Source organism: Rhinolophus sinicus, linkage group LG03 (assembly GCF_036562045.2).
Source record: "Rhinolophus sinicus isolate RSC01 linkage group LG03, ASM3656204v1, whole genome shotgun sequence".
NCBI lineage: Eukaryota > Metazoa > Chordata > Mammalia > Chiroptera > Rhinolophidae > Rhinolophus > Rhinolophus sinicus.
The window spans coordinates 112,650,701-112,676,701 of NC_133753.1; the positions used below are offsets into that span (position 1 = coordinate 112,650,701).

The 26,001-nt window shown below is 40.2% G+C and overlaps 1 protein-coding gene across 3 annotated transcripts; it reads right to left on the reverse strand.

The window, feature by feature from the left end:
* Positions 1-5,609: 5,609 nt before the first annotated feature.
* Positions 5,610-18,992, reverse strand: PHAX (phosphorylated adaptor for RNA export). Of its 3 annotated transcripts, XM_019732403.2 has the most exons (6): positions 18,830-18,971; positions 16,708-17,321; positions 13,956-14,076; positions 12,372-12,455; positions 12,135-12,184; positions 5,610-7,239 (listed from the first exon to the last, which is right to left on the reverse strand). In XM_019732403.2, the coding sequence occupies exons 1-6, from the start codon at positions 18,923-18,925 to the stop codon at positions 7,152-7,154; spliced, it is 1,053 nt and encodes a 350-aa protein (XP_019587962.1). In that variant the 5' UTR covers positions 18,926-18,971; the 3' UTR covers positions 5,610-7,151. The 3 variants fall into 3 exon arrangements, with proteins under 3 accessions (XP_019587962.1, XP_019587961.1, XP_019587960.1); XM_019732402.2 differs by lacking the exon at positions 12,135-12,184 and having other exon boundaries at positions 18,836-18,992; XM_019732401.2 differs by lacking the exon at positions 12,135-12,184.
* Between the last annotated feature and the right edge of the window lie 7,009 nt (positions 18,993-26,001).

Below are 26,001 nucleotides of genomic sequence, written 5' to 3' on the forward strand. Positions count from 1 at the left end.
CATCCCGTGACTACATATGCCTATATATTTAGTTACAGTTGACATTCGATATTATTCTACTTCAGCTTCAGGTGTATAGCACAGTGGTCAGGCATCTACACAGTCTATGAAGTGATTCCCCTGATAAGTCCACTGCCCATCGGGTACCTTACATGATCTTTACAACATTGTTGATTATATTCCTCATACTGTATTAACTACCAATTTGTATTTCTTAATGCCTTCACCTTTTCACCCTGCCCCCAACCCCATTCCCATCTATCACCCCAATAGATCTAGTACCCATCTGGCACCATACCTAGTTATTACAATATTGTTGACTATAATCCTGATGCTATACCCTACATCCCCGTGATTACTGTATAACAACCAATCTGTTCTTCTTAATCCCTTTCCATTTCACCCATCCTTAACCCCCCTCCCATCTTAAAGAAGTCCCTCTAAGATTCCTTGTAATACTGGTTTGGTGGTGATGAACTCCTTCAGATTTTTCTTGTCTGGGAAGCTCTTTATCTGTCCTTCAATTCTAAATGATAATCTTGCTGGGTAGAGCAACCTTGGTTGTGTGTTGTTTTTCATCACTTGGAATGTTTCCTGCCACTCCCTTCTTGCCTGCAAAGTTTCTGTTGAGAAATCAGCTGCCAGTCTTATGGGGGCTCCCTTGTAGGTAACTAACAGCTTTTCTCTTGCTGCTTTTAAGATTCTCTCTTTGGGGGTGGCCAGATGGCTCATTGGTTAGAGCATGAGCTCTCAACAAGGTTGCCAGTTCAATTCCCACATGGAATGGTGGGCTGCACCCTCTGCAACTAAGGATTGAAAACGGCAATGGGACTTGGAGTTGAGCTGTGCCCTCCACAACTAGATTGAAGGACAAGACTTGGAGCTGATGGGCCCTGGAGAAACACACTTCCCCAATACTCCCCAATACAATTTTTTTTAAAAGGATTCTCTCTTTGTATTTAACTTTTGGAATTTTAATTATGATGTGTCTTGGTGTTGGCCTCTTTGGGTTTATCTTGTTTGGGACTCTCTGTGTTTCCTGGCTTGTATGTCCATTTCCTTCACCAGGTTAGGGAAGTTTTCTGTCATTATTTCTTCAAGTAGGTTTTCAATTCCTTGCTTTCTCTCTCTTCTCCTTCTGGACCCCTATGATGTGAATGTTGGTACGTTTGATGTTGTCCCGGAGGCCCATAAAACTCATCTCAATTTTTTTGATTTTTTTTTCTTTTTGCTGTTTGGTTGGGTGTTTTCTGCTACTTTACCTTCTACATCACTGGTTGGATACTCTGCTTCATCTAATCTACTGTTGATTCCCTGTAATATATTCTTTGTTTCCATTATTGCATCCTTTATTTCTGACTGGTTCTTTTTTATGGTTTCCATCTTCATTTTTATGCTTCCTATCTCTCTGTTGAAGTTCTCCCTGAGAGCACTGAGTATTCTTATAACCAGTGTTTGGAACTCTGCGTCTAGTAGATTGCTTATCTCCATTTCGCTTAGTTCTTTTTCTGGAGCTTTGTTCTGTTCTTTTATTTGGGATATGTTCTTTGTCTCCCTTTTGGCTGCCTCCCTGTGCTTGTTTCTATGTATTAGATAGAGCTGCTATGTCTTCTGGTCTTAGTAAAGTGGCCTTATGTAGTAGGTGTGCTGTGGGGTTCAGTGGCAGTCTTTCCGGTCACCTGAGCCATGCATTCCAGGTATGTCCCTTGTGTGGGTTGTGTGTGGCCTCCTCTTGTAGTTGAGCCCTGGTTGATAATTGCACATCAATGTGAGGGACTGACCCTTGGGCTCACTGGTTGTGAGGACTGGCCTTGACTACAGTGGAAGAGTTGTTGTGCAGGGGCTTATCTTACAGAGTAGCATCTGCCTCAGCAGGACTCTGGTGCCTGCCCAATGTGCCCCTTGGTGTGTCATACTTGGAGGCGGCTGGGTGATGCTCCAGCTCCTTTTGAATCTGGTCACTGGGGGCGCCAGCCCCAGGACCACCTTGGAGGGGATTTGCTGTAGGTCTACCTCAGCCACAGCCCATGCCCCACCCGGGGCCCCCAGCAGGAGCCAGAAAGAAATCCACAGATAGCTGCTGCACATGCTGTGCTTGGAAGTCCCATGAGAAGCCAAGCTGAAAACCAAGGCCGGCTGTCGCTAGTGCCGGCTTAGGGCTGCTCAGCCAGAGGTACAGGACACCCTCAAGCCAGATGCTGCTTGTCTGGGTTCCGTGAACCTTTGAGAGACCCTAGGAAAGTCTGCGTCTTGAGCCAAGGCAGGTGGTCTCCACGAAAAAGCCCCTGGAAGCAGCCTGCGTGTACCCAAAAGTTTGGTGGGGTGGGGTCTCAAACCACCAGGGCATGGCAAACTAATGGTGGAGACTCAGAAATGGCAGCCACCTGTGTTCGCAGGCGAGGAAGGGGGAGGGCTCAACAAAGAAACAATGGCTTCCACCAGCTCCCCTGTTCAGGAGAAAGCTCCAGCCCCTGTCAGAAGCCAGACAACTCAGTTCCTCCCCATATGTCCCTGCTGCCTCTCCAGGCGCTGCCCCAGCACTGGAGCTCAGAGTAAGTGAGTCTGTTGGCGGTAAGTCCATGCACAGTCCCTCTAAGAGGAGCACCTGAAAGTGCAGACTCCCTCAGTCTCAGTCACAATCTTTGCTGGTTTTCACAACCAAAAATGATGTGGACTTCTCTCCCTAGCACTGGAACCCTGGGCTGGGGTGGGGCTGGGATCTCTCGCTCCTTTAGGGGATGGGGGACCTTCACAACTGAAATAGCCCTCACGATCTTTAATGGTCACTCACAGGTGTGGGACCAGCCGATGCCATGTCTCTGCCCTCCTTATCAGTCTGGAGGTGGCTTCTTCTGCACGTCCTTAGTTGAAAGGCTTTAGTTCAGCTTGATTTTAGGCGATTCTCAATAATGGTTGTTTTGTAGATTAGTTGTAATTTTGATGTGGTTGTGAGAGAAGGTAAACACAGTTTTTACCTACTGCATTATCTTGGTTGTTAGAGCTATTTTCAATGTCTGTTTAAACTCCTTTTTTTTTTCTTGGAGAACATAATTTTATTCTAAAAGTAGAGCTCAGAAACAATGAAATATCAAAAGCTGGTCATTATAATAAAGAGGCAAAAAAAGAGGAATTAAAATTATTTTTCTGAAAAATAGAAAACTATTTCTATAATATACTGCCAACTTGTATTTATCTGTTTTTGATTTATTTAATGGATCATCCAAGGAAATTTTAAAATCATTGATTGGATTCTGCCTAATATTTAGACATACATCTGGAAGACATCATTACTGAAGGAAGGGCACAATGCCATCTGGGCATACAAAGCAGCTTGTCACAGCATTCAAGATGTGTAATAGTCTTTGTTGCTCACACAAAGAACTTCTGTGCTATTTAGAGATGGATGCATCCTAATTACTGATGCCACACAGCAGGAATTTTATGAGTAAACCAGGTCTTAAGCATAATTTTCGTTTAAGTGTCTCTTTGGAAAGCATCAATATTTTATATGTTTTAAAGGTTAGTACTTGGGTTAGAAACAAAATGGCCCCCCCCACCCCCAAAAAAGGAGAGAAAAGCAATTACTGGCCCTATGTGACTGATGCCACAAGAAAACAGGACAGGACTTGTTGGTATTGCCATATTATTTTCTAAAAGTGAGTATAACCATTGCATTAAGTATACGCTCCAAATGTTCTTTAAAAATCCAAACCAAACTTTTTTACCTTCAGTAATCATGAGAAATCCTTATATTTATATATATTGTACGTTACATGGCCTGTTTATACTGTTTTCAACCAGAGAACATTGTCTTAAACTATTTGATAGGGTTGCATCAGCCTTTCTGCTTTCCATTTCCTTCAAAGATGGCACCATGTTCATCAGTGGTTCTGAACCAAATGCCTTTTTGAATAATACATTTTGCAGCTAATGTAAAGAATAGATGCAATTTCCAGTAATGCAATACCACCATCAAAGCTGCCAATATCAAACTTTGATACCTTATTTGCTTTAGAATTTATAGTTGCTGTGATTGTTACTGATGAAAAAACCGACGTCACCGAACTGTTGTGGGTTATAGTCATCGTGGATGTCAACACCTGGCATGTGTTTTGTGAAACACTTACTTTGGGTGTCGACTTTAAAGTGGTGGAAGTCATGTTTGTTGAGACCCATGGTGTTTAGATGTTGCTATGGGTTTCAAGGTGGTGATGGTCACATTTTTTGAGACTGGGGAAACTGGAGTCGTTGATGGTTTTGCTGTGGGTTTCCCGGTGGTGACTCATTGAGGAAATGAGTTATAGATGGTTTCAGTGCTGTTGGAAGATTCACTTGCACAGCTGAAAGGCACATGTGGGGTATTATTGTTTAGTGGTGGGGTTTTCTGGAAGCGTGGAAGTCTCTGCTTGAAAATCCCACCGCTGTCTACCGCGGCCTTCAGCAGCGCTAGCACAATGAACATGACCTGCCACCTTGCGCACTAGCCCCCTTGTTCTGAGGGCAGGACGTGGCGACCTCAGGAGTCCCAACACCCCGAGGTGGTGGTGGCGCTAGCGAGTGCAGGCCTGATTTGCACGAAGCTTGCTCCAGGTCCCCTCCTGCCGCCTGCCCTTCAAAGACCAAATAGGGCGCAGGAGTGAAGCCGGGCAGCGGTGGCCTTTTATACCTCGTCTTGAGTAAACCATCATTTCTTATCATGAATAATTTTAAAATGAGCATACTTGCAGATATACCACACATTTGACAAACATACTAGAAAATACATTGAACTAAACAATTATTCGCAAATAATCACTTCATAGTAAATAATATTTATTTCCTTAGCTGATTTTCTCCTTCATGTACTGCACATCATTGATGTGTCCCATTTGTTTCACCATTAGTGTAAATCAAATTTGCTTAAACCCAAATTCAACCCGTTTTACGCTCTAATATTTGAATATTGCAGTTTTTTATATTATAAAAACATTTTAAGAAAGGTGACAAGTGTAAGCACCTAAATTATTAGGACAGAGAGGTGGATGGTTATTGTCAAACCTACTAGCCAGCAAACAGAAAACAGGCTAGGCTAAGAAAAATGCTAGGCTGAGCAGAATTACTGCAAAATACACTGCTTTGTTTAGAGTATTAACTGAATACATTCCTGGCAAGTTTGGATACGAATGCCTAGATTTGGATACTCAGAGAAGTTTAGAGAGAGTAATTTTAATAGACAAAACTTGTAAGAACCTTAAAAATATGTGTTGGTTTCCATATGTAACATTAGGATGAGACACAAGCCAGAAATCTGTGGTTTCCAAATGTTAAAGAAACTACTGATGAAAACGAACTTGGGGGGCGGGGAACAATCCATTTAATTGGATGAAGTAGCCTCAGGCATTAATGCCCTGAAAACCCTTACCTTTCACTAGAAAAATTAACATTATTTACATGAATATGTAACATTCAGATTTCTGCACGATTACCTTTCCTCACATACTATATCCTTAAAATCACCTCATAAATAATCTCAGGACAACATCCAGTTACCTATTTAGTTTTCTTTCCCTGGTTACAGTAATCTTAAAATATTTGAGATTAAAAAATAAATTCACTCGGAACTCATTAAGGACTGCCAAATCTCTAATTTTATTTTTGCATTCTTTCATAAAAAACAACCAGTAACTATTTTCCTTTTCTCACTTAGATCCTTAAATCCAACTTCAATGACCATGCATTTCAGGAACTACTGAAACAGTTCAAGTACATTGTCTGTAAATAGCTTGTAATTGCTTCCTACACATTTTTGCTTAATCTATTTTGTAAACTATAGTCAACTCTTGGAACATCTCAAGTGACCTACCTTTAGAAAGGCTTCTTTTAATAAAAATGAGTAATTTGAAAATTCATGCAGATAGGACATTTGTTTTTGCCCCTGCCCCCCTTCCCACCCACTGCCACACCCCCGGTTTTTAAGCCATTGTTTCTAATTGTAGGGCTCAGCTCCCTGGCCCATGCTGGTATCATGAGCCTTGCGTTCCACTTGTCGGGCGGCTGCTCACAGTAGCTGTCATTGGCTGCCAGCCGCTCACGATGGCACACGGCAGCCCACGGCAGCTCACACCGAGCTCCAGCTGTTCACAGCGGCCCAGCTCCAGAGCCGTTGTTCACAGGCTTAGCTGTAGAGGATGCAGCTCACTGGCCCATGTGGGAATCGAACCAGTGGCCTTCGGCATTAGGAACATGGCGCTCCAACCGCCTGAGCCACCAGGCCACCCAGATATGACATTATTAATACCTAACTTCCTTAACGTAAGGTAAGAGTCTTAGGCAGGCCACCATTGAAAAATTTTAAATGTCCATGGTAATTACAGAGGTAAGGATTTAGTGTATGACTGAGTTAGTAAGAGGTCAAAAACATAGTGTTACGAATCAATACCTCTTTGAAACGCTTCTGTTATTTACTTCTAGACAAGCAAATAAGTAGGAAGATACATCAGTATAAACCTATTCGAATTTTAATAGCTATCCTTAAAATAGCCTAAGAGTTCTTAGAACACAAACTAAATTTGAATGTATTTTATAATAGCTTAACAGTTTATGTGTCTTATTAGGATCTTTTAATGGAATGTTTTGAAACCAGTCATAATTCACTGCAAAGATAAATCAGAAAAAGGAAACAAACTTGAATGGCATGCTATAATGGTTATCAACTGATCTGGACAAAACTGATTATCAATTAGTAATAATTAGCACATGCAACAGACTGAGAAATTAAATCTTCTGTTATATACTTTTAAGTATTTTGTCAGACATGAGAAATTTTTAAATGTTTATATCAATCACATTCATCTCCCTACATACTCAGTTTTATTGAAAACAAGTTCTTTCCAAATTTCCATGTTTATCAGTGCAAAGTAAAACGAAGTAATCTCAGTAGAAATGGTTTATTACAATGTTATTTTAGAAAGGCTTATTCCTCAAAATGTACTAAAAAATGTCCAAATCATGAGAATGATCAACCTCAATGGCTTCATCTGCATCAAGCTTTGTCTCTCCATGTCCTTCCTGTGATTCATCAAGAGAGGCCAGGGCCTCATTTGTGTCACTTGCAAAAGTTTCTCGTGATGTATCATCATCTTCTTGAAAATTTAGACTTTTAATAGCTTGTTTCATCTTTTTTCCCAACACTTGTGTTCTCCTCTTCCTAGCAGCTTTTTTATTTTCATATTCCTTTTGATTTTCAATGTAGAAAATGTCCTATAATAAAGGAACAACTTTAGTAAATAAGAACTACCATTTTTTAAAAGTTTGTTGTAAGGCAGACCCTTTATATTAATCATTATCTCCATTTTCCACACAAAAAAAGCAAATATGATTAGACTCAGAATTAGACACAGAGTCCAAGACATTAAATAAGTCCCCACTGCAAGGACACTATGAAGCTATGACTCAAACTCCACCTGGTGTTAGGTGCAGGGCTCATGGGTTTTCTACCATCACACATCATCTCTATAGTTAAAGCAGGGGTGTCCAAACTGCGGCCCACGGACCAACTGCGGCCTGCAATCCATTGTTAATTGGCCCGCAGCAAATTCCAAAAATATATTTAGTTTACTTAAATAAACCAGGTGAGGCAATACGTACTTCACCTTGAGTGAGAGGCCTGGCTGTTTGTGTATTTTACCGCATATGGCCCTTGGTGAAAAACGTTGAAAAAAGTTTGGACACCCCTGAGTTAAAGGTTTTCTAAATAGAAAGATACAGTAGGAAAATCATGTTGTTTAGGATTTAAGTGAAATATAATTTATCACAACAAAACAGAATTCTTTGGAATAAAGATGTACTTTGAAATGCCATCATAACCATATGTGACTGCACACACTAAGACAATGAATGAGCCATGCCTGAATTGTGTGACTCCGTTCGATCATGTAACCTACACAATGCAAGAAAAATTCCGGCCCCTAAAATATATTACTGTAATTCACATGACAGTGTAAATCTATCAAAAACTTTAATCATAAGGCATAAAAATTGTACAGTCAGCACCAGAATGCATTCCAGAATGTCAGAAAAAGGATTCTCTAGCATGAAAATATAAGGTTCTTTTAGTATAGGGTTTCTCAACCTTGGCACTACTGAAATTTGCACTGGATAATCTTTGTTGTGGCAGTCTGCTGTGTGTATTGTAGGATGTTTAGCAGCATACCTGACCTCTACCCACTAGCACATACCCACCCCACCCCCAAATTATGATAGCCAGAAATATTTCCATACGTTGCCAAATGTCCTCTGAGAGGCCAAATTTCCAGTAGGTGAGAATGGTTCAAGCAGAAAATACATTCCCATGAAAATGGAAAACATAACATCTGGGAACCTTGATACAGATAGATTAGTGTTGTTTCAGAGGGTACAAAAAAAAAAGTAGGTCAGGCATCTAAAGAGAAGGCCAAAATGACTACACTAAGACAGAGAAAGTTCAAAGATTTAAAACAGAAGCTAGTATAGGCAAGACACACTGACATCCTATTATCTTCTAGGAAGGCACTCTTAAAAGTTGCAGCCAAAAAAAAATGCTGTAGCCAAGCCAGTCAGTCCCTATTATATTTTCATAGGGTGCAAAGTGCAAATCCCTTGTTTATAAAAAGCACTGTGGAGGATGGTGACATAAAGGGGGCCCTCTCCTTCTAAAATTTATGCCAAATAGTTATAAGCAGCACACAGAATTAGCAGATGGAGGAGTAAGGAACCCTGAAATTAAGGGGATAAGGGAAAGCTTCAGAATATGAGTGCTCTGATGAAAAGGAGCAATACAAGTATTTGCTAGAGAAATGCGGAGGGACTGGGGGTGAAGGTGGATACATATGTGACGAAAAGTTCTGGAAGGACAAAAACAGGTGAATTCAGAGGAAAATGAGGCTAGCTACCATTTACTGAATGAGCACTTTTATGAGCCAAGCATTATGCTAAGAACTTTACACATGTTAACCCTTCTCGTTCTTACACGAACCTTACTAGGTGGGTGTTATCCTTTTCAGATGAGGAAAGTAAGGCACATGATTACAGAGCTAACAGGTCAAGGTGTAAAACGTAAACTCATGTGATTTCTCCAACTCCCTATTCTTAAACCATATCATGTTACCTTCACAAGTGTGATAATTCAGTTTTTTCAAGTGTCTACTAACCTTCCAGTGGACAGATAGAAAGAAGCTACAGTAGAAGTATTTTCATTTTATGTGGAAGCACATCCCTCCAAATACGGCAAGCCTTATTACCATGTTTCCCTGAAAATAAGACCTAGCTGGACAATCAGCTCTAATGCATCTTTTGGAGCAAAAATTAATATAAGACCCATATTATATTAATTATATTACATTACATTATATTAAGTTATATCATACCCGGTCTTGTATCATATCATATCAATCATGTATCATATCATATCAAATCATATCGTATCATACCCGGTCTTATAGTAAAATAAGACCGGATCTTATATTAATTTTTGCTCCAAAAGACGCATTAGAGCTGATTGTCCAGCTAGGTCTTATTTTCAGGAAAACATGGTAAAAAGAAAGTCATTCCCATGGGTTATGAATTTAAATAGAACAAATTGGGGGATGACCTAACGAAATGTAAGATGTTGTTAAAGTTGTTACAGCAAACCCAGACAAGAGATAATCTGAGATCAATTTTTTTCCTCCCATCCATATCTATAAATAAATAACTCTGAGTTAAGAACCTGAACAATATAACACGGGCAGAGGGAGACCATTATAGCTGAGCTTTTTAAAAATATATAGCAAATTTTTGAACAATTTGCTATATTGAACAATTCTTACTGTTTTGAATAATTCTTACTGTTTTTCTTCACAAACTTTGTGTTTTCTAAAACAAAAATTAATAGTACAAAGTCATAACAAAACAAAATCAAATGAAAAAAAGGAAAACAAGCCCCTCAGTTTAGTTCTGGCTTCCAAGTTCTGTACACTGTGATGGTTTGCAATAGAGCGATCAAAGAATAATTATAACTTCATTATTGGATGGCATATGAAATTATTTACAATAAAATTCTATTTGCATTCAGTTGTTTTTCCTTTAATAACAGGTACTCAATCCATACATATATAGAAAATTTGGCAAAACACAGAAAACCCTGAAAGCCAAAACATTTATAATCCCTCACAACAGACTAAATCATTAGTAACATTTTGGTGTTTTACATTTCAATATATTGTCCCATGCCTCTTTTTCTTTATAAATTTGTATTTTGCCTTTTGAAAAAATTCAGTATTATTACATTTTCTCATTACCTTAAAACTGCCTCACAAAAATACAAGCTACAGGATAGTGCTATTAAGACTGTCCCTATATATCACCTTCCTGTTATTAGATTTTCCAAATGTTTCTATTGTTTATTTATTTTTTCCCCCTTCTTCTGCCCCACCCCCCCCACTCTGGTTCAAGCCATTGTTTCTCAGTCTAGTTGTGTAGGACACAGCTCCCTGGCCCATGCTGGTATTACGAGCCTTGTGCTCTCCCAGCCCCAGCTGAGGCAGTCGGTCACCGGTCGTCAGTAGACCGCTCACAGCATTTCATGGCAGCTCTCACTGGCCACTCACCATAGCTGCTGGTCATTCAAGCTGGCCGCTGGCTGCTCATGGTAGCCCATGGCCACTCACACTGGCTGCTGACCGACACAGCAGCCTGCGGCAGCCCACGCCAACCTCCAGCTGCTCACGGCAGCCCAGCTCCAGGCAGAGCCATTGTTCACAATCTTAGCTGTAGAGGGCGCAGCTCACTGGCCCATGTGAGAGTCGAACCAGCAACCTCAGTGTTAGGAGCAAAGCACTCCAACCACCTGAGCCACTGGGCTGGCCCCTCTATTGTTTGTTATTATAATGCAATGTTTCTGGTAATTTAACATAAAAACCTAACATTAAAATCCCCTTCTCCACAATGAGTTAGAAGAACTGAGTTTCAGAGACATGTGATTCAGTGAAAACAACCTGGGTTTGAAGTCAGTGTTCTATGTGATCCCAGGCGTATCACTTTCATTACTCTTCATTTGTACAGCAGAGTAAAACTCACTCTGATAGACTGTGGTGAAGATTTTAAGTCATATAAACATCTGACCCAGTGCGAGGCTCATGGTAAATGTTTTCTTCTCTCTTGCTTCTGAAAATTGTTCATCCAGGGTTTACTTACAAAGAGCTTTTGTAGATATTTTATTCAATCCTTTTATAACACTATCAAATAGGCAGGATACATATTAAAGTCCCTACTTTATAGATGAGAAAATTGAGGCCGAGGGAGAAGTGATCTGCTCATATAGCCGCTAAATGGCAAATTTAAGGTTAAAACCCAGATTTTGAATCTTAGAAAATTTTCATTACATCATGCTATTTCTCTGAAAAGAGTAATATTATGCAATCAAACAAAATCCAAGAAGAATGTTCCTTCTAAGTAAGTACTTTTTGTCAGGGATTATTCTGGGAGAGGTGGGAGAACATTAAGGTATACATTCTGTTCTACCACTCAATAGTTGTGTTCCTAAGGAAAATTTATGTCATCAAAATAATTGTTCCAATGAGGAAAAAAAGCAGTTACTGACTAGAGATTTCAAATGTGCAACAGTAACATTTCCTGTAGGAATTCTAGTAATAGATTTTTAAAAAGTAACTGGAAGTGAACAGACAGAAAACTTAAGGAAAAAGAAATAACATTGAGCAGATGTATGGAGGAAAATGTGGGATTAAAAAGATCAAAAAAGATATAACAAATGGTCGTACAAATCTAGACAGGAGCCTGGTTTGGGGGAAGAAAAGGTAGAAAATACATTCTTAAGGAAATTGGAATAAGATCTAGAAATTGGATGATATTATGAAATTGTTTTTATTTCTTTTAGGTGTGGCTATATCGGATACTATCCTGATTATTGAGATGCTTGTTGAAATAATTAGAGCTGTGTGCCATGATGTTATTTATTTCCAAATGGTACCAAAAAAAAATTGTATAGGTAAAATAAGAATGCCAAACTATCAACAACCCCTGAATCTAGCTGGAGGATATATGGGTATTCCTTCATCTATTCTACCTTGTTGAAATTTTTCATGAATAAAAAGTTGTAGGAGGGTAGAAAAAATAATTACGTGCAAAGAAACCAGGAAAAGTTGCCATAAAAGAAATCTTGATCTTGGCTCTGAAAGGGAAGAAGAGGAGGAGGCAGAGCTTTACAAAAGGCCCAAGTTTTACTTCAAACGAGACAATGACAAAACTGGTCAATTTAAGGCAGAGCAGGTGATGGAGATTAGTAGAAATAAAGCTAGAAGCTGAGTGGAAGTCAAATTATTATAGATCTTCAAAGTCAAGAATGTTATTATTTTTACCTTAATTTGTTCCTCACTGATACTAGGAGTGTTTTTCAGGAGATTCAGGAAAACTCCACCTGGTGTTCTTCTTCGACTACCATTCTACAAAAGAAAGAAAAAATATACTTCGTAGACTCTAGCCATGAATGAGCCAAAGCATCTTGTAAACAGGCGTGCCTAAGGCAACAATAAGGTCTACCCTGACCATTCTAGCTTAACTGCACTGTCCTTCTCGCCTCTCTACACCTATATTTAGTATATTTCTGTTCCCATAGCATTTATCACTTTCTAATATACTTGAAAATATTATATTTACCCTTGATAGACTGTCTCCCTCCCACCTCCACTACAACATAAGCTTCTTGTGTCTAAAACAGTGTCTGGCACACAGCAAAAAATACTTATACAAGGAAAGAATGCATTAAAAGAAAGTGAATTTGGACTTGTATCTAACCAACATTCAGTAGATTTGCATGAGCTCACTGGAATATAATTTTATTATGATACTACAGTATTAAAATATTAATGAGCCTATAACTTTGTGTTCAAATGATAATGAAAATCAAAGTACCTGAACGAAGACACAAACAGGGGTGCCAGTACATTTATGATTGTAAAAATTTGTTTTGGTTTTGACTTCTGTAATCTATGTTCACAGGCTGTTTCCTCAGCCAGTGCTATCAATTCTAATTGATTTCCACAGCATAATATTTACTCTCTAGTGATGTGACTATTCAGATTGCTGAGGAGCAAGTAAGGAAACCATTTCAAATTTCATCCTCACCCTGTGGTGAAAGCTGAAGTAAATGTGATTTGCAAAACCAGTCTATGGGATAAACTGCCACAGCCTGTAATTTGGCCCCCCAGAGGTGTGCTCTTTCTGCCATTCTGAAATACTAAAGTGTTCTGCAACCTTTTTTTCCATTATTGCTTCGCCCACCCCAGCAACCTTTTAGACATTTGTTTCCCTATTCACCCCACCACCCATGACATTTTAATACTTATGGGTATACTACATATCTGTTATGCTTTTTACATAACAAGGTGGGTTTTTGTCCCCAAGAACCAATTTTTAAGAATGTATGAATTCAATGTAACACATCTGTTCATCAGTGCTAAGTACTGGGCACTATGATAAGCATTTTATGTGCGTCATCTCATCTAATCCTTACAACATAGAATTAATCCCCATTATACAGCTAAGAAGACTGTGGCTCCGAGAAGCCAAGTCTCACACCTAATAAGTTGTACACCCAGAACTCAAAACAAGGCACCCCAAACTCCAAAACCCATATTCTCAAAATCTGAGCTTCCAGGGCCCCCCAAAACTTTTTTCTTAAAATTTCAGCCCCTACCCTTAATGAATCCTATGAGATGTGTTATTGAGTACACACCAACAGGCTACAATTTATGCTTGTTTTCGTAAAACTCATGATATACTTAATTTTTTTACTTAGTCTTCACAGTTAATGAAGTTTTTTAAAATCTGAAACCCTGCAATAATTTATGATAAATTTATGATCCAACAATCAGAGAAGTTGACTTTTTAAAAAAATCACATGAAATAATTCAAAATGGAAACAATGAAGCTATCAGTCTTACCATTATAAACAGGCCACCATTTTGTTCAACTTCAGCAGTTTCCATCAGAAGTTCAATTGCCTTTTTGTTCCCAATTATACTGACTACTCGGGCTATCAGATCTTTCTTTGGTTCCTGCAACCTGATAAAGAACAAATAAAGTAATTTGTTAACCTTTTTATTTGTTGTATAAAGTAGAAGAAACTTACCTTAGTCTCCAGCTTAGTCCTCAACTAGAATTAAAATCCTATTTTAGTAACATGTGCTTTTCGAAATCGTCAATATTTAACCTTGAAATCAGTGACATGGAAACATTCCTATCTTGAGTCACCCAACGAGACAGTAGTAACCTCAAGGTTCCATCTCAAGTCTCATAACTGGCCTTTCCACATGCTTTATTGGATTATGGAGGATTTCAAAACAAATGTGCACATTTACCAAGGGGAATGAATGCAAGCTTAAAAGGAAGAGATAAAATCAGTCCACTCCTGTCAAAATAAGTAACAAACATATACTATATTTTTAATTATTATTCCTAAAAGTTAACTCTCCTAACTCCCGAGATGACTGGGAGCTTTAAAATGGATAGGATTTTCCCCTCACAGGCTCCCTATTTCAGAATAAAGGATATAGCTAACATGTACTGATGGCTTATTATCGGATAAGCACAATCCTAAGAACTTTATATGCATTACCTCAGTTAATTCTCTTAACATCCTTATGAAGTATTATTATTTTCATTTTACCACTGAGAGGTAAACACACAGGGAGCCTAAGTAACACTTGTAACGTCAGAGCCCATACTCCACAGAAGATGACAGAGGACTCGTATCACAGAAATCTTACCAGTTCCCTAACCAGATCGGCTTCTCAACAGGAGGCAGTGCAAAGAGCACCTGACTACGAACAAAGGGACCCGAGTTTAGTTCCAGGTCTGACACTTACTAAATTTGTGACCTTGGACAAGCCACACAACTATTAGGCCTCAGTTTCCATATCAGTAAAGTGAGACTTGGGCTTACAAAATCTGTGAGTTCCTTTCCAGCACTCAGATTCCAAACTTCCTCAGTATTTTAAAAATCTAGTACTAGTGCTGACAGGCTTGCCTGCAAGTGAATACTAGTTTAACTACCAGCTATATTACCATACTTGTTTTCAAATTTGTGACACTGTTCAATACTGATTTAGAGCTAATGACAAGTTAAACAAAATCTGAACTTGTTAAAAACACATAAAATGTAAATGTACTGTATGTATATCAAGCAATTCTACTCCTAGGTATTTACCTGAGAAATGAAAATACATGTCCAAACATCTGCATGTTAAAGTTCGCAACAGCATTATTCAGAACAGCTAAAGGGTGAAATAGCCATTCAGTATGGATACGTGTATATATGTGTGTGTATAATACATAGTTGATTCCTGCTACAACATGTATGAACCTAAAAAACATTATACTAAGTAAAAGAAGCCAGGCACACTTTGAATAATTCCATTAATACAAACCAGAAAATGCAAGTTTATGCCTACAGAAAGTAGATTAGCAGTTACATGGGGATGGGAACAGTGGTTAACTTTATTCATTTATTTTTGCCTATTCTGAGAAAAATATCTACACTTACAGGACTTCTGCCAGAGTTAATATATTTTAAAATTAAAAATAACAAAGACTGGCTTCCATTCCCTGGCCAGCCCCCGTTCTCAGCTGGCAGGAGGACCCTAAAAGGGGCATTCTTTTCTTGTGGGGGCGGCCGAGAAAGAACTGCCTTATGATAATCATTCAAAACTCACAGACCACGGTTTGTTTGGTCAGATACGATAAAGCCCTGTTATCTTTACTTTTGTGCCTTATGGGACAGTATAGACTGGCTGACAAATGGTGTTTTTTGTTATTTTGCAACACTACCACCACCTTATATTTTCTGTGATTTATGTGATTAAATATTTTGGACTCCATACATACAAAAAATAAAAATAAATAAAAACAATAATAAAATAACAAAGACTTGGTATTATTCTAGAAAATGCATTGCTTCTGATTTGGTGCATCACAATATGGCACATTTTCTACAAGGTCTTTCCTAGAGACCAATTTCAGTGTATTGTGGCTTGTGTGAAAACCTTGTATGACAGATGTTCTGAGTAACAATTCAACATCAGAACCTATTTTTATTAGCTTTTCTATTTTCTTAGGAGAAGCTCCACTTTTATTACTTTTGAATTCTCCATTTATCTTTATTCTGGCTGCTTTTAATGCTCTGGCATCATTTTTAAAAACGTGTTGTTCTAAAGAGCTGTAAACCCTTGGCCGCCTGACCCAAGGCTCTCCTCGCTGCAGCCTCGGGGTTAATTTTAAATGGGCATATGATGGATATTATGGGGTGATGGAAACGTCTCAAAAGTGGTTTATGGTGATGGTTGTAGAGCTGACAAATTTACCAAAAAATCAACACTTGAAATGGGTGAATTTTATCATATGTACAGTATGCCTCAAAAAAGTTAACAAAAAAGCCATGAATGCTTGAAAACACCAAAAAACAAACAAACAAACAAAAAAACCCACGACTTAAAAAGATAAGTTTTTATCTAAAGCGCTCTATAGCACTAAACAGAGTTGTTAAAAGTTCATAAAAGTCTGCAAAAGCTCATTCCACAAATTTTAAAAAATCTTAAAAAGGAACATCATCATTCAGTATTTGTAATCTATTTTATTTCCTATATATGGAAGATAGTTGGTCAAGTGCTCATTTGTAGGAAAAACTTAAATGCTTACCTGAAAGAAATTTCATCAGCCACTTTCTCCTGAGAATCATCCTCTGTGATCTCATACCGGCCTTTATAGTTCATTTCTAGTCTGTCCCCTAGTCTGTCTTTGACAGGTCGTTTCCGTTTGAGATGACCTTGCCCATTTTCATCTTCCTTTGGGCAGGTTTTCTTGCCACCATGCATATATTCATCGAGCTCTTTGTCTAATTCTTTCGTATGTTCTTCAGATTCTCTCTTAAGTTTCTTAGCAAGCAAATAATTGTAGGTCTCGGATTGTCTGCTTTTGTCAATAGTGCCTTCCATTTCCAAGATACCAAGTTCAGAGGCCACAGCATCTTGATTCTGCTCCTGCAGCACGGCACCCCATATATTGTTAACCTTCTTCCCTCCAGCAAGAGGCAATTTCTGGCTGCTCTGGCCAAACTGAAAAGGCTCTGATTTGGGAGGTGGGTTAAAACATTTCTGCCGCTTGCGTTTCCAAAGAGAGCTGTCATCATCTGAATCAGAAAAACTCTCTTCACTTGAATCCACACCTTTAACAGCCCGATAATGTGACACCGGTGCACATGCTGCTGTAGTACCCTGGAAGGACCTCGCTGCACTGTCCCCACCTAGTGCTTTCTGCAAGCGAAAGGAATAAATCAATTCCACAAAATACATTAACTCCACCCACCATGTGCTATTTAAAAATATATATATATTTAGGGATTCAGCTGGATCATTTTGAGGCAGAACTGATCTTTAAAGACATCTCTGAAACCAGTCCAGTCCCTACTTTTCTAAAGGTCCACATGGAATTTACAATTTTAAAGGCACAAACTTATTTCGATGCTAACACTGGACTTAGTTCTAAGACCTCCATCTAAAAAATTACCAAAGCTCTTAATTCTCACTTTTAGAAGATTTTCAGACTTTTCAGTTATTGTCAGAATGTTTGAAAATGACAATATACAATAATTGTTACTAACAGTTAAAACAGAATTTGCTTTCTTTTTTTCCAAAGATGCCTTTCATGCATTTGGACACATCAACTTCCTTTGCACCGTTTTATGACTAAACTCTTGAGATTAGATAGTAAACTACGGGTAGGAATCCCTGACACACTACTACTTTTAAAGTTTTGTTTTGTTTTTTAAGGAGGGTGCAGTTCACAGTGGCCCATGCGGGGATCTAATAGGCAACCTTGGTGTTATTAGGCCCACGCTCTAACCAACTGAGCTAACGCACCACCCCGACATACTATGACTTTTAAAACTGCAGAGTCCATTACACCAAGTTTACCAAGTCATGTGTCAATGTATGTAAAACAACCTGAAAGAGACTAAAAATCAAAATACCTTGACATCAATTTCCTAAGACATTTACATGCAAAAGAATCACCTTTGCTTTTTGTACTAAACACTAAAGCAAGTATGTGCTGAGCTAGAAATGGAGGGTGGGGGTGACTTCAGTCAATAAGATGGTCTTTGTATTTTCGAATGGTAATGGCAGCTACCATTTCTCAGGCTGCATGCTCCACTGAATCCTTACAACCACCGTACCAGTGGCGTACTATTATCATTCTTAGTCTACAGATTGGGCACTAGGCTAAATAGCCTGACACAGGTCACAGTGGCGGCGCCAGGATTCGAAGCGGGCAGCCTGGCACCAAAACCCTCTCAAAGAGCTTGCTACTCAGTACCGGGGGTCAAGACAAACTCCCATTTAGAAACCTGGGACTCCAATACAAAACCTTGTGCGACATTACCGCATGACAAAGCTAGGTCCGATGGGCATACGTTAGAGCAGGCCCCTGAGCAAATGATGAACTTCGTTCCCGGTTCTCAGTCTATCTGCTCAGGGCGAAAATGAGCTCCATCGGCTGTTTCGGGCCGATGCCCCAGGTACTAGTACATGTTCGGCAAAATCTGCCCTGCGGGACAACCCAGCGGCGCGGGAGTGGGCAGAGTGGCGCACGGAAAGCGGAGAAAAGACCGCCTCACCCCAGCCTCCAAGAGGCCGCAAGCCTCCGGGGTCCCTCCTCGCAGGGAGATGCACAGCCCGCGGCTGCCGCCCTCGCCAGAGCCGCCCCCTGCGGCCCCGGCTCCACGCGCGGGGCTCAGAATCACCCGCTCGCCCTTCACGCTCACCAGCACCTGCAGCGGAGTGTCGCAAGGCGTGACCGTCATGTCGGAATCCGAATCGGAGAGCTGCCCATCTTCCATATCCCCGGCCTCCTGCGCCATCTTCCCGCGGCGCCGCGCGGCGCGGCGGGTCAGAAGAGCACTTCCGGCGGGGCGGCGGGAAGGTCGGTGCCGCAGCGTGTCTGGCGCCCCCGCGCGGGAGCCGCTCCGGCGCCGGCATCCTGCGCGGTCTCGCTGGGACGCCTGGGCTGGGCTGACCCGCGTGTATCACTGCAAACTACTCACTTGAATTATTCCGAAAAGACGAATCCGCTGCTTCCTCCCTACTTTGGCGCGTTTTCTTCCAAACTTGGTTTTCCAGCAAACATACATTTGTGCACGGACAGAGGCCATCGGGGGTGCCTCCCTTGGCCTCACCCCCACACTTGGATGCCCGTGCCCAACGTCCGGCTTCCATTCTTGCTTCTCCGCAATGCACCCTACCTGTAGCTTCCCGAGAAGCCAGTACCTGAGTTCACTGCCCTTCTCAGACCTTCCAGGGGCTTCCCTCGGCATGGCACACGGCCCCGGGCCCACGTCTGTGCCCCTGTCCAGCCGCGGTGGCCCTGCTCACTCGTTTCTCAGGCACCCTTCGTTCTTTCCTGGCTCAAGGCCTGTGCGGTTCCTATTCCCTCTGCCTGGCCGACCTCGCCAACATCCTAGACACCCTATTCTTTGCACAGGTTGTTCTTTCACATGATTCAGGTTTCTGATCATAGGCTATCGTCTCAGAGAGGCTTTCTTCAACCACCCTAACTAACACAGGAGCGTCTACTGTCACTCTCCAACTCTTTTTTTTCTTCGTGGCCTCAATACTCATATGTATTATATATTTGTTTTATTTTTTTGTCGGAGTTGCCCACGAAAATATCTTTTATTCAGTGTTGTTTCCCCAAGTGTTCAGCCCAGTGACTTCTTGTATATGGTAGGTGATCAAGATATATTTATTGAATCTTTTTTTCACGTAAAGGGGATCTTATTATTTGTACCTTTTACTATTCTGTAAGCTGCTTTAAAAAAAGAAACAATATAGCAATTTATCCTGGACATCTTTCTATATAAAAATATAAAGATCTAATTCCTTCTTTTTAATAACTCCCTAGTATTCCATTGCATGCAGGTAACATCAGATATTTAGTCTCTGATAGTGTACATTTAGGGTAGCCAATTTTGCAGTGAACATGTATTTTTGCAAACTTGTTTTACTATTTCCTTAGGATATGTTTCTAACCTGTAGGGAAAAGAATGAATATAGATTTTTGAAATGAGAATTTAAGACCTATAAAGGAATTGAAAAATCACCTGGTCCAATTCCTTATTTTGAGAAATAAACAGAGATTACACAGCTAAACTACTGAAGAAACTGAGTCTTGACTCCAGGTCTCCTAACTCTTAAACAACTTTATTGTTTTACCTTTCCTATATAGAAGTACAATTCCCCCTGAAATTAATTTGTATGGTGTGAGGTAGGAGTCAAATTTCATGCAATAAGTAACATTTTACTATGTGGTATGGGAGGCACTTAATATCAAATAATGCATAGACCAGCCCTCCAAATGAAAAGACTACTGCAATGTTTTCCTCTAGAAGTTTTAGATTTACCTCAGGTCTATAGCCCATTTTGAGTTAATTATTGTATATAGTGTGAAGTAAAAGTCACAGTTCACTTTTTTTTTTTGCATGTGAGTATGCAATTAATATAGCACCATTTGTTGAAAAGACTATCCTTTCCCCATTGATTTCCTTGACACCTTCATTGAAAATTGACTACAGTACATACAAGAGTCTATTGCTGGGTTCTCTATTCTGGTCCATTTATCTTTATGTCTATCTTTACACCAATGTGACACTTCCTTGATTACTGTGGCTTTATAATAATTGTAAAACAGTTAAAATTAGGTAATGTAAATTTGTTCTTTTTTCACTTTAAAATTGTTTCGGCTGTTCTAGAGCCTTTGCATTTCCATTTAAACTTTAGAATCTGCTTGCCAATTCTGGTATTTTGATTGGGATTGCACTGAAACTGTAGATTGATTTGGACATTGGGGAGACTATCTTAGCTTGATGCCATTACATGCTTGGATCATTTATTGTTAACCAACAACTCTTCTTAGGATTCTGGGCTCATTAAACAACCAGATAGACAGTTTGTATCCTGAAAGAGAATGCAGTGATGAGAGAATATGAATGGTTGGTCCTTTCTGAAGATAAATTTTCCTATAAAATAATAAGCCAGCATTCTAATTGTAGCATAATTTTTTTGCGAACTCAATATCAATCTGCCTAGAGGAATACCCATGCTCTGCTAAATAAGATTCTGAGTTTGCAATAATGAAATTGTATCCTGAGTAGTGGTGACACCCAAGGCTCTCAGGGGTGTCCGGGAATGGACTCAATTGGAGCAGAAACCAGATTCTTGTCTTGTGAGAAAGAATTCAAGAGTGAGACAAATGTAGGAAAACGCAGGAAGTTTATTAAAGCTAAAGTATGAGGTATGACAATTAAGTTTGCGAACTCATCCTAGAAAAAGTGCTACATACCTCATTTCTGAATAACACTATTGTCACCTTTGAAGTACTCCCCTTGGGAAGCTATGCACTGATGCCAGTGCCTAGTCCACTCTTCAAAGCAATTTTGGAACTCTTTTTCTGGAATGGCCATCAGAGCTGTAGTCGTATTAACCTTGATGTCATGAATGTCATCAAAATGTCTTCCTTTCACTATTTCCTTTATCTGCAGGTAAAGAAAGAAGTCATCGGGGGACAGATAAGGCGAGTGGGGAGGGTGTTCCAATACAGATGTTTGTTTTCTGGCTAAAATCTCCCTCATATACAGTACCGTGTGAGCTGGTGCATTGTCGTGATGCAACAGCCATGAATTGGCGAAAAGTTCAGGTCGTTTTCGTCTAACTTTTTCACACAACCTTTTCAGCACTTCTAAACAGTAAACTTGGTTAACTGTTTGTCCAGTTGGTACAAATTCATAATTAATAATCCCTCTGATATCAAAAAAGGTTAGCAACATCATTTTGACTCTTGATTTGGACTAACAGAACTTTTTTGTTCGTGGAGAATTGGCTGACTTCCATTGTGCACTTGACGCTTTGCTTCAGGGTCGTGTTGTTTCATCACCAGTGATAACATGGTCCAAAACATCGTCTTGCCTCTCCACAAGGTCTTGGCAAACTTCGACTCTCCTTTACTTTTGTTCACCAGTGAGCTCCTTCAGGACCATTTTCGCACACACCTTTCTCATGCCAAGATTTTCAGTTAAGATTTTCCTAACTGTTTCTCTATTGATGTTTACTTGGTCTGCTATGCTTCTCAGAGTCAGTCAATTATTTTGTCAGTCAGTCAATTATTTTGTTTCAAATTTTTGCAATGTTTTTGTCAGTTCTGCTTGTTACTGGCCACCCTGACCTCTCTGCATCAGTGACATGTTCTCTCCCCTCAGAAAAAAAGTTTAATCCATTTGTACACTGCCATTTTCTTCATGACATTAGCCCCATAAACTTGGACTAACATGTCCCTGATTTCACTTCCACTCTTGCCAAGTTTAACAAGAAATTTAATGTTTGTTCATTGCTCTAGTTCAAGCCCATACATTCTCATGACAGCACACAAAAACACACAACAACAATAATGAACGCCACCCAGCAAGACACCACCACAGGTCAATACGAACACAGCTATGAGACACAGAGATACCAAAGTTACGAAACCTTACTGAGCTGTTTGTATGGCCAATGTAAGCGCACGATTGCAAGTTTGCAAACTTAATTGTCAGAGCTCATACACAGTTGAGAAGGAAGTGTGGAGTAGATCAAGTCACCTCTAGAAGGTCTTGATTAAGATTTTTATCTCTCTTATGGGCAGGAATTTGAGGACATCACCCTGTCTTCTCTAGGGATGGGATCTCCATTTCCCTCCTTTTTGTCCTTATTTGGTTCCTCCAGAACTGTCATGGCATCAGGTGTATGGTGGGAATCGCAGTACCCTCAGTATAAATGAGCTTATAATCTCAGTGTAAATAAGATTATAATGACATTAAAATGAGCTAAAGGTCAGGCCGGGATCACGGCTACTGGCCCTGCCATGAATACTAGATGAAACTAGTTCTTATTTATCTTAGCCTTAGATGTCAGATGCAGTTCCTTGTTTTACTTCCTTGAAGGGAGGTGCCTCCTTTGGTATCCTGGAGGGCGGTCGATACCCTAGACTATCTATCCTGCTTCAGTGGTGATTTCTCTAATTTGCTGCTGCCTTCAGGCAAGCATACGTTTACAAGTCATATCCCTCTGCCTCCTGGCCAGCTGACTTCGAAGAATGAAGACAGCTAGCATTCGTTGAGGACATCCGAAGCACAGGTCATTTGTACCTACAGTGTGATTCCAGGGTCCTTGCTTTAATCACCACCCTTTGATGCCTTTGATAAGTCATTTGAAAAGCAGAATTGGCCATTTGCAAACTCTGCCACTTTAAATACGAATTTGGTTCAAGGTGTTCTGAGATCAGTCAGTACATTTAAATTTCTATAGGGCTTTGCAGTTTTTATACATGCTTTCATATATGATTCATTTAATTCTCTTTCACACATGAAATGTACTTTTATATGATTCATTTAATTTTATCTCTTCCTGCTCTGCCCCATCAAAATTCATTTTTTCCTGACATGCTGTTGGGCAGAATAAGTGAGTTTTGGAAAAAGAAGGTAGAGGAGATATGCAATCCCTATTTTCAATGTTGGCAGTTGCTGGTATCTATCTTCCCAGAACCAGTTGACAGCCATGAACCTCTCTCCTTGATTTAGTGAAGAGAACAAAGCTAACATTTCCCGAGGGCATTACATATTTTTTGCTCCTAAAATTTATGCATCTGTAAAGGTCTTTTCATTTTTTGAATCAAATGGAGAAGAGCAGGAAGGATGTGGTGTGGGATACATGTACAAAGAATCTTGCTGGCAGCAAGAAATTGAGAAGAATTAATTAAATTCTCAGTTAAAATGTCTGTGAAATAAAATGCCTCAGTCGTAGGGGTAGACGGAAGACAGTAGCCAGGTTGTTGATAGAGATTACTGATGCTGAAGCAGGGCCTGATTGGGACCCCAGTAATAGAGGCCTTGTAATGTCCCCAGCCTCATCTTTCCTTGACACATAGCTTAAGTATAGATCATCTCCCTGTGGCTTGAGCTCAAAATGTCCCCAGTTCCAGCCAGTTCCCTGTTTTAGAAAATTACCCCGACAGTTATGATTAATACCCTTATGCTTATTGATCACAATCTCTATGGTGCAGCATTCTTTTCCAGGCTACTCCCATCATTGTTCCTGGGTTGATGACTCCACCAAGGAATCACTTGGCCAGAGGGAACACTTCAGGCAGACCCACAGAACCATCATGTAGCCTCTGGAGGAACACCCAGATTTTCCTTTAAATACCCCAAGCCAATCTGAGAATGTCAAGGCAGATTTTGGAGCTGTTAACTGGCTTTCTTCTCAGACCACTGGTGCTCTGATAATACATGTCTTGGTCTACAATTAATCCCTAGTCATTCACACAATGTAAAAGAATGTATGCAACTCTACAAGAGTAAGGAAAGATTTATTGAAAGTCAAGAAAGAGAGAGAGAGTTCTGCTTGGAACTGGCAGAAGAAGTTTTGCAAGGGCAGTCTGAGAGAAAGAGCTGCCGAGACAGAGGGGTAAGAGAGATACTGGCCAACGGAGCTGTGCCAGGGCAGAGCCCGACAGATACAGCTGTGCTGATGAGGAGTGCTGGGGTTTTTTATTTTTCCGTGCAGGAGATAGGGTGCTTGTCAGCTTGCAGGGGGGCTGCCATTACAATTGTCTTCTCCTGGGAACTGTCCTGTTCCCATCTATGATAGGTGTCAGTTTGCAGGGGGTTGTTGCGATTGGGGACAGTTCTGTTCCCACTTATGCTGTATATAAGGTGCTTGTCAGTCTGCAGGTACAGTGCTAGCCAGGGGATTCAGAGCCAAGCAGTTAATGTTTAAGCTTGTTCCTGCCAGCTTACAAGTTTGCTCCTGTTAACTCTTTGCCTGTCCCATCCTGCCAGCTCACAAGCCCAGTCCTGTTTACTCTTTACTTGTCTCATCAATAAACACTTAATTCTATAGCCTAACTCCTGTGTTGGTCTATTGGCTGAGCAACACAGGCAGCACAAGCCCCGGACTCGGTTGGCCTCCGGTTTCAATGCTGGACAGGGTTCCATGCTTATTACTCCTGAGGTGTGTTCCTAGGTTCATTTGTTCATTTCATATAGGTGAACATGATCCTGGTACAATGCTGGGAATTGTAGAGCCATGTAAGGATGTGTCAGAGATAGTCCTTGCCTTAACAAGGAAAAATGTAACAATTACAAAGGGAAGCATCATTCATATATCTCTACCACTTACTACAGTTTCTGGTAGGTGCTTGATACATGCCCAGTATTTGCTGAAATCATTCATGCTATAAGGGTGGGACAGATAAAGCTCAAGTTTGAATGTAGAGATGGAAGGAAGGGTTTTACAAGTGGAGAGAACAGCAGGGGCAAAGACATAGTGGGAGGGATACACTGGCTTTATTTAGAAACAAAGTGACTTTGGCTGCAGTGCGAAGGCCACAAGGCAAGTAGTGAGAAGCAATATTTGGAAAAATAGGTTGGGAATCACTGAAACACCTACTAATTCAATTGATTTGAGAGTGTATATATTAACTCATGTCCAAATCATGCTGACTGAGATGTCAGTATTTCCCAGTTATTATGGAGTTACATGGGAAAGGGGATGGTGGGGGGAGGGGATTGCAGGAAGATAGAAGAAATTGAGAATGAAGGAAATTGATCAAACCGCCTTTGTTCTTCAAAAGCAATAATATACCCAGGCAGGGTATTTAGAAGGAATTGCCAAATTTTAACATTTTTCATTAATTAGAAAACTCTAATTTGTAATTTTAACAAAGCAGTGAAAACAAACAACCCTTTCCCTCCCTCCACCAAAAATAAATAAATAAATACACCTCCTCCTTCGGTTGGTTATTCCACGGAACAGCAGCGTCACCGTGCTTTGTGAGCTGGTTAGAAATGACCACTCTCGGACCCCGACCCCAGACCCACCGAATCAGAATGTGCATTGAAATGATGGC